The sequence below is a fragment of the Callospermophilus lateralis genome, chromosome 2 (assembly GCF_048772815.1).
Source record: "Callospermophilus lateralis isolate mCalLat2 chromosome 2, mCalLat2.hap1, whole genome shotgun sequence".
Classification (NCBI taxonomy): Eukaryota; Metazoa; Chordata; class Mammalia; order Rodentia; family Sciuridae; genus Callospermophilus; species Callospermophilus lateralis.
The window spans coordinates 193,201,303-193,211,278 of NC_135306.1; the positions used below are offsets into that span (position 1 = coordinate 193,201,303).

Sequence of the window (9,976 nt, forward strand, 5' to 3'; positions counted from 1 at the left end):
TGAATAGAGTTTTTTTTTTCACAAACAATGAAAATAGGGAGATGTATGCCAAAGGATACAAACTTGCAGTTATGTACCATGAGTAAGTCTAAGATCTAAAGTGTAGCATAAGAATTATAGTTAAGAAGATTTATAATACACTGAAAATGTGCTAAGAGCTTAGATGTTAAGTATTCTTACTACAGAAAAAGCTAACAGTGGAAGATCATGGGCATATTAATTTGTTTTGCTGAATTAATAATTTCACTATGTACGTGTATATCTAAACAGTGTGTTGTTCATAATAAATATTTACAATAAAATAGTATATTTTTTTCTGTAATGTTGAAAGCAGCTAATACGGTAAATTTTTTTTTTAATCTTCAGAAACCTCAATGAATGATTTCTAAATCCAAGGACATTGTCTGGGATAAACATAGCGTAATTTTCAAAATCAACAGATTACCATTCATACAATTAGATTATCTCAGGAGTTTTGTCTACTCATGGCCTTTACCTAATATAGGATGTGATCGAGGATCCCATTTTGTATTTCATAGTCTCTAGTCTTTCATGTGGCTGAATCCTTCAATCTTTTTTTGTCTTCACATTTTTGAAGTAGAATGTTCTTAGTTTGGGTTTCCCTGATGAGTTTTCATATTTGACTAAGGATGGACAGTTTAGGTAGGAATGCCATAGTGCTGATGCTGTGTGCCTCCTCAGTGCACCAGGACTGGAGGAACAGTACATCAATTCATCTCCTTCCTGGTGGTATTAACTTTGGGCAATTGTGTAAGAGAGGCCAATCAAGTTGTATCATCCCAAATGTATTGTTAGGGGGTACTTATAGATGATAGAAAGTATTATTTCTCAAAAAGCCAATAATGAATAACTGATTTTGTTGAGAGCCCTTTCATAAGGCATGTGATTCACTTTAACATGCATCAAAAGGCTTCATGTTCTTTAAGAGAGTAACTCATCCTAGGAAATGTGTCCCCAAATCAGAAGTTAGTTACAGATCTTTATTCAAGGATACTTGGAGTGTTAAAAATTAGAAGTAAATTATAGTGGTAAAAATTAGAAGCAACTGAAAATGGTTTAGTAGGAACATCCAGAAGAGGAAATACATTATAGGTGATTTAAAGGAAAATTTAAAGATGGACGCCAGATAGAGTAACTCTAGAATTAACCTGCTTTCACCCATTGTGCCTCTATGTTTGAATCCAGCATCATTCCAAACCCAAGGACCAGTACCAAGACTCAGCCTCTAAGTCCATCTAGTTTCATTGTCCTGGTCCACAGCCTCCTCATGGCCTTCTTCACCTCAGCATTTCTCAGGGAGTAGATGACAGGGTTGAGGAGTGGGGTCACCACTGTGTAGAACACGGCCACCATCTTGTCTGCAGGCAGAGTGGTCGAAGGCCTCAGATAGATGAAGACACAGGGTACAAAGAACAGCATGACCACGGTGATGTGGGACCCACAGGTGGAGAGGGCTTTGCGCCTCCCCTCAGAGCTCCGAGTCTTCAGATGAAGCAGGATGACCACATAGGACACCAAGAGGACCACAAAGCTGATCACAGACAAGGTTCCCGCATCAGCAACAATCAGCAGACCAATGAGGAGAGTGTCTGAGCAGGCCAGTTGGAGCAAGGGGAGCACATCACAGAAATAGTGGTCAATCACATTGGGGCCACAGAAGGGCAGGTGGGAGACGAGAAGGATCTGGGAAAGGGAATGCACAAAGCCTCCCACCCATGCCATTCCCACCAGGACCATACACACCTGCTGGTTCATGATGGTGGTGTAGTTGAGGGGCTTGCAGATGGCCACATAGCGGTCATAGGCCATCACTGTGAGCAGGAAAATCTCAGTGCCCCCAAAGAAGTGCACGAAGAAAAGCTGTGTCATGCAGCCCCACCAAGGTATGGTTTTCCTCTCAGCCAGCAGATCTGAGATGAGTTTGGGGGCTGTAGTAGAGGAGTAGCAGATCTCCACGAAGGACAGGTAGCTGAGGAAGAAGTATATGGGGGATCCCATACTTCTGCTGGTCACGACAGTGAGCACAATGAGGGAATTCCCCAGCACAATCGCCAAGTACAAGAGCAGAAAAATCACAAAGCAAACCCACTGCACCTCCTGATTAGGAGACAGTCCCAGGAAAATGAATTCAGTCACATTGTATGTATTAGCCATGAGGTCACCAGCAAGGGTCAGCAATTAGGGTGGTGACTTGAAATGATAGGAAACAAAAGACTTCTTCATGAACTGGGTGAGTTACATAGAGACACTTGCCAATCCGAGATGCTTGTGAGCTAGGTTTTGAAAGATGTGGAGGAGTTAGTGATGTGTAGATGGGAAGAGCTTTCCAAGAATGAATACAGGAACTGTAGATGCATTTTCTCTTGATTAAGGTGACAAAAACAACAAATTATTCAGAGAGACTAGTATCAGTGTATGAAGAACTATTATGAATTTTGGGGTTTATTCTGCAGAAAATGTAAAGTCATCAAGAATCTCTGTCAATTGGAAAGAAATAATCTTGCATTCAGAATAGTGGGAACAGAGCAGAGGAGGGGCGACATATTAAAAAGTCACTAAGTTCCCTCATTGGAACCGGTTGGGCAGCCAAGGACAGTGTTACTCTGTCTATACAATATATCCTTCTTGTGTCTTTGTATATTCTGAACTACCTTTCACTGCAGCTTTACTGCATTACACTTTCATTTGCTTGTTTCCTAAAATTGGTTCTAAGTCAGTGTCCTCAACCTGTCCACATGCCCTTCAGAGTCTTAAAAGTGATGTCATGTGGTGCACCTCCCTGGACTCAGCACCCCCAAGAGAACCACAAGGCTTCTTCTGAATCCTTATTTCTCTTCCCCTCCTATTTCTTGTCCACTTGTCATCACCATGGCTGTCCAGTGACTGATATGCAGATTGTTCCAGTCAATGGTGGACTTTGTCTGAGCTAGTTGAGGCCAATGTGGTCTCATACACTAAGACTCCAGAGTACCTGAGCCTGGCAGCCTGATGACTTATACTCATGCCACAAAGCTTCCCCTCTTAATTGATGGAGAAGGTAGTTGAAGTCCACCAGAAGTCAGAGGGAAATCACTGAGAGAGCTTACAATGACAGAAACAAAGAGAAGGCAAGGTCCTTCCCTAAATTCTTAGATTATTGGGGAATTCTTCCATACATTCATGGAAGAGAGTAACCATGTGGTACCTAGAAACTTCTTTTTTTTTGTCAGGATTGGGGATTGAACTCAAGTCTGACCATGCTAGGTAAGTACTCTACCACTGAAATATATCTTCAGTTCTTTTATTTTAAATTTTGAGATAGGGTCTCCCTAAGTGGCTCAAGGTGACCTTGAACTTGGGATCCTTCCAACTCAGCCTCCTGAGTTACTGAGATGTCATTATCTTTTCCACACTCAAGGTCCAAACTCACATGCAAACCATTCCTACCTCAGAGGTAGATGTCATGATGACAGGTTGACTTCCCGTCCTCTGTGCTTGCGTTGATGTCTCTCAGACCCAGGGAGTTCATGTCCCAGACCAAGGCCCTCCAACCAGGGGACCCTTTCTCTCAGGATGTTTTGGAATCCCAGGACTTCACGCTGGATTATTTTGTTTTACCTGCCACCTGCCCACTGCACTCTGAGCCTCCTGTGGAAAGACTGTGTCTTCTCACCACTCCATCTCCTCTGTTGACTCCAGTCACAGCCACTAATAGCACTCAGTGTGTGTCCCTGGGGTGAGTGACAGTGGGTGTGATTTTCCCTTCCTTTGAAGCAGAATATTTGCTTGAACATAGCTTTTTAGTCAGTACCGAAAGAATAAAAGTCCCCAAGGACCAAACCACACCGTCTCCATTCCTGAATCCCAGATCCTGGCATAAAATTTCAACCAGCTCTAGACTCACATAAGAGAACTTTCGAAAAGAAAAAGAGCCTCAGAGTCCCATTCCATTTGCTTCAAAAGAAAAATCCAAGATGCTCATACCAAAGATGTTCATGTTCAGAAAACAAAACTGACCCCAGTGTTTCTGTGACTTTGCTGAGCTTACCACAGGGACCTTTTCTGTTCTTAGGTAGAGATGCAAATTCCTCCCTGAGATCAGCTCTGGGTTCCTGCAAGTTGCAGTTAACCAATGGAAAAGAATTAAGTCAATCTAGTACCAGAACTCCTGCTTGCCTAGAGTCTCAAGATGAGGGATCTGTTGTACTTATAGCGTTAGACTTGGGAACGTGAGGGACTGAGGTAGCAGCATCTTAAAAACAAGAGCCAAGTAGACTTGCCTCCCAGGTGTTCCACAGAGAACTAAAAACCCTGTTAGCTCAGCATTAAGTTCTCGCTGTTTAAAAGGGGCACCTAGGGGGATGGCATGATCTGGTGAGAGGGATCTCCAGGGATCAGTACCCTTCCCCTTCCTAATCAGACAGAATATCTCAGGGGAAGCAGGACTTACACAAACCTAGTAGGAAAAAAGAAATAATTGGGAAATGTGAACAAAATAAATTCACCCAGAATTCACGACCACTCATCTGCATGGTGCTGTTCACAAGGCAATGATCCCTCTCCTGCTCATCAGGAGCTTGATCCTGGGGTTGATATAAAATGACAGTACTCAAGAAGGTGGGTACTATTTCAGTTTCCCTAACCCTTGGAAAAGGCTTGGGGAAACTGACATAGCACATCTCAAAGCCTGTGGTATGGAAGAGGTATAGATGGGTGGTTCCCAGCCAGGGGTGATTTACCCCAGAGGACACTGGGTAATGTGTGGAGCCAGTCCAAGCTGGCTGCTGAGGGAGGGGCTGCTCACATGACGCAAGGAGAGTCCAGGGAGGCTGTGACACATCCTACAGGCCAGAACTGTCCACATAGCAGAGGAGTACCCAGCCCAGTGTCCATAGGACTGCTCTGTAGATTGTCTGGTATAGCCAAAGCAGAATTGCTCTGAATTCATAAGCATTGAAATGAGGTGTGGAGAACATGGGGATTCCTTACAGTGCTTTGACCACACCTGTGTGTGTTGTAAATTTAGTGTGGTGGAATGTCTTAGAGATGCCATGAGATAACTTTTTAAAATGTATGAACTGTATGCAAGCATAATTCCAAATGTCAACCCACCCCTGAAAACTAAGAATCCCTAGTGTCAAATAGTGACTAAGGGGAAAACTATGAAGAGACATTTTATGATGTAGGTCAATGTTTGACAGAATTGCTTTTCTACCTTTAATAATTGAGCTATCTATTTTCTTTTACAGATAAAGAAACATAGGAACAAAATCTAGCATCAAGGTCTCAAGTATTTTTTTAAGTTGTTGATAGACCTTTATTTGTTTATTTATTTACTTATTTGTGGTGCTGAGTATCGAACCCAGTGCCTCATACATCCCAGGCAAGTGTATTACTGCTGAGCCCTAGCCCCAGCCCAAGCCTCAAGTATTTATGCAAAACCTCTATGTATTCTGCGATATCTCCTGAAGAAGTCAAGTTTCTGTGATAATCTATCAGCCGAAGTATTGTCTACTTTGAAAATTTGGCTTAATAAATATAAGGAAGATTAATTTTAATATGTGTACGTAAGTATTTGTTATAGGGAAACTACCTTTTAAAAATAATTTTGGTATATAATTGTACTTGTTTTTCACACTTAAAAGTGTGAAAAATGGGGGCTGGGGATGTGGCTCAAGCGGTAGCACGCTTGTCTGGCATGTGTGCGGCCCGGGTTCAAGCCTCAGCACCACATACAAACAAAGATGTTGTGTCCGCCGAGAACTAAAAAATAAAAATATTAAAATTCTCTCTCTCTCTCTCACTCTTTCTTTAAAAAAAAAGTGTGAAAAATGAGTTTTGCAGTTGATTTTATTTTCTATTCTGGGATTGATTTAACCCATTGACTAAGACTATTTTTTTTTTTTTTCAGTTCCAATTATACTCCACCAATTCTTTTCTTCTTGGCGGTCATGGAAGAAATTCATACCACTTCTTGGGAAAAGTTATTTAGTATCTGTAATAAATCAATGGCTATCAGTTAATGCTTTTATTTAAACAAATGGAAAAGTAAAATAGAAAAAAAAAGATCGAACCAATTTTTATTTACCACAGTCAAATGCTGAAATAAATGTAAGGTCTACAACAAGAAAATTTTTTATTATTATGTATTCATGAAATGCAATACTATTTACTAAATACAAAGAATAATCTCTTGGAAGCCAAAATAAAGATGAATCTCAAAGACATTACATTGAGAGAATGAAGTTAGTTAGGAGAATGTACATGCCTCATGCTTGCATTCATAGGAGTCTAGAAAGACCTTACCTAATCTATCCTGATAGAGATTAGATGAATGTTGCCAGTTGGGGTTGGAGATTACCTGGGAGGAATCATTAGAAGTTTTTGGAATGATAGAAATAGTTCCCTTTTTGTTTGGAATATTGGTTACATAGTGCGTGAATTTGTCAAAGATTATTGGATTTATTGAACTGTGAAATATTATTGGACTCAAGATTTTACAATCAGTTGTTTATGAGTTTTCAGGGAGGTTAAGTGTAGATTTAGATACTATTCAGTAGGAGGCATCCATCGCTCTGAATTAGTTCCTAATGTTTCTAGGGAGCCAAGTTTATTTTCACTCATGGTTTCAGTTCATAGTTGCTAGGCCATGTTGCTTTGGGTCTATGGTATCACGGTACATCATGGCAGGTGTGCATGATGGAGGAAGCCTGCTCACCCCATGGTAATAGAGAAACAAAGAGAGACAGAAAGGGTCCAGGATCCCAATGCCCACTTTGTGGGTTTGACTCAGTGATTTAACTTCCAACCCTGAGGTTTGACTTCCTGAAGATTCCATTATCTTTCAATATTGCCAAAGACCATGGGCCAATCCTTTCACACATAGGTCTTTGGGTCACTTTTCTGCTCTAAACTTTAGCCATGACCACTGTGATGGACAGGCACAGGTGGGGAGAGGTGTTCATTCCTCCTCTTCAGAAGGCTTCCCAAGATGTCCAGGATGACAGTATAGCAAGACAGCAGGATGAGGATGGAGGAAAGAGAGATCAATTCAGTGTTGGTGAACACAGTCACCTCGTAGGGAAAGCTCTCAGCCCAGGCAATCTTGAGGAAAGGATGGACACCACAGAAGCACTGGGCAGTGATGTTGGGAACACAGCAGGGTAACAGGACAGAGAAAGGATCTGAACCATAGAAGGAATTATGCCCTGTTGAGAAGTCATCCATCAAAAGGCAACAGACAGGTAGGATTATGGTGTCATATATTAAAGAGACTTGCAAATATCCCAGTGGTCATAATTCATCACTGTGAACAGGAGGAACTCCTCACCCTCAAGAAATTGAAGAAGAATGTCTGAAATAGCCAGGTCACTATCAGAATTAGGAGGCCATTGTCCACACTGTGGCCAGGTACATGGGAGGGAGCACCACAAACACACTCTCCACCCATCTGGGTCCAGGAAAGGCCAGTGATGATTACCTCTGTCACATTAGTGTTGGTCTCAGATTTAGTTCAAACGTTAAAAGCCAGGCATTGAGAAGCATGTTGTAAAATAGTGATTGAAACACCACCTGACCTCACTTATAGCACTTTAGAGAGTGCATTGCAATTCACACCACCAAAACCCAAACAACTCAATCAATAAATGAGCCAAAGAACTGAACAGACACTTCTCAGAAGAAGACATACAAGTGATCAGCATACATATGAAAAACTGTTCAACATCTCTAGGAATTAGAAAAATGCAAATCAAAATTACTTTAAGATTTCATCTCACTCCAGTTAAGAAAGGCAGTCATCAAGAATTCAGCAATAATAAGTGTGGGCAAGGATGTGGGGGAAAAGGTACACTCATACATTGCTGGTGGGACTGCAAATTGGTACAACACTTTTGAGGAGATTCCTTAGAAAACCTGGAATGGAACCACCATTTGATTCAGCTATCCCACTCCTCAGTCTATACCCAAAGGACGTAAAATCAGCATATTATTGTGACACAGTCACATCAATAGCAGCTCAATTCATAATAGTCAAACTGTGGAAACAACCTCAGGTGCCTATAAATAGATGAATGGATAAAGAAACTATGATAATACATACATACACACACAATGAATATTACTTAGCATTAAAAAAGAACAAAATTATGGCACTTGCTGGTAAATGGATGGAGTTGGAGAGTATCATGCTATGTGAAGGAAGCCAATCCCTGCAAAACAAAGGCTAAATGTTTTCTCTGATTAGTGGATGCTGATCCATAATGGGGGGAGGGGGGCATGGGAATAATGGAGGAACTTTGGAATGGGCAAAGGGGAGGGTGGGGAAGGAAGGAAGCATGGGGTGGGAGAGATGGTGGAATGAGATGGACATCATTACAGTAGGTACATATATGATTGCATAAATGGTGTGACTCTACATCATGTACAACCAGAGAATTGAAATGTTGTGCTTTATTGTGTACGAGGAATTGGAATGCATTCTGCTATCATTTATCACTAAGTATAACAATTAAAAAAAAGTCACTTCCTTGCTTTCTTCTTCACTTTGTAGTAATTTATATATTTATGGGATACAATGTGATGTTTCAATACATGTGTGAAATGTGTAATGATCAGATCAGATCAGATCACACATCTATCACCTAACACAGTTATTATATCTTCATGTTTGGAACATTAAAAATTCTCTCCACCAATTAGTATGAAATATTAATTAATTACTGTCACCCATGGTTATTCCACTATGCTATCCCAAAGTACTGTCTACTTGCATCCCTGGACAGAGGATGATTTAATAGATGTTTTGTAGATTGAATCAATTTACCTTCCTTCCTCCTCCTTTTCTTCCTTCCTTCCCGGTATATTTTGATGGGTTGTTGAATTCAGTTTGCTATTATTTTATTGAATTTTTTTTGCAATACTGGAGTGTGAGCCCAGGGCCTTCCATATGTTAAGCAAGGGCTCTGCCACTAAGCTACATCCCCAACCCTAAATTAAGTGTAGTTTATTTACCTCTTCATGTTTTATTTTTTCTTATATGGCTAACAAATGAGGCAATCAAAAACCTACTGGGGATAAGGAAGAACAGTGGAATGAATCTGACCTAACTTTCCTATGTGCATATATGATTGATTATACCACAGAGAATCTCACTATCATGTACATCCACAAGAAAAATACTGTAAGTAGCAAAAAGATCAGTAGAGTAGAAGAAAGGAAATAGGGGGAGGGAAGAGGGGAGGGATATTGGTGTTCTGGGGTCTGAATTAGAGCAAATTATATTCTATGCTTTCATAATTATGTCAAAATCCTAATGTTATATACAACTAAAAAGAACTGTAAAAGCAAACTTACTCTGTGGAAGTTTTTCTCTCTCCCCCTATCTCTGTCTCTGTCTCTTTTTCTTTTCTTTCTATCTTTCTTTTTTCTTTTCAGTACTGAGGACCAAACCCAAGGTCTCATGTAGGCCAGGCAAGAACAAACTCTACCCCTGAGCTACATCTCTAGCCTACTTAAAAATATTTTGAATGTTTTTTTTTAATAAAGAATATTGGTCTGCAGTTTTCCTTTTCTGTTGACTCTTTGTATACGCTTGATATAAGGGTCATGTTAACCTTATAGAAAGAATTTTAAAGAGTTCCCTTCTTTTCAATATTTTTGAATAGTCTGAGCAAATTTACTCTTAAAGAGAGTTAAACTCACCATAGCAATGAGTTCAAAATCAAAACGTTTGTTAAAGATTTCTATTCAAGGATATTTAAAAGAGTGTTATTTATAGTACTAAAAATTAGAAGTAACAGAAAATGGCTAGGTATATTCAATACCTCCACAAGAGGAAATATTTTACAAGTGATTAAAAGGACATTTTTCAATATAAACACCAAATACAGTAACTCTAGAATTAACCTCCTTTCACCCATTGTGCCCCTGTGTTTGAATCCAGCATCATTCCAAACCCAAGGACCAGTACCAAGAC

At 40.2% G+C, this 9,976-nt stretch overlaps 1 protein-coding gene across 1 annotated transcript; it reads right to left on the reverse strand.

The window, feature by feature from the left end:
• Positions 1–1,239: 1,239 nt before the first annotated feature.
• LOC143389981 (olfactory receptor 4X2-like) lies at positions 1,240–2,175 on the reverse strand. Its single transcript, XM_076842659.1, has one exon. It carries the CDS (start codon positions 2,173–2,175, stop codon positions 1,240–1,242), a length of 936 nt encoding a protein of 311 aa, XP_076698774.1.
• Between the last annotated feature and the right edge of the window lie 7,801 nt (positions 2,176–9,976).

Coding starts and splice junctions, on each gene's coding strand:
- LOC143389981 (XM_076842659.1), bottom strand. CDS start 2,175: ATGGCTAATACATACAATGTGACTGAATTCATTTTCCTGGGACTGTCT.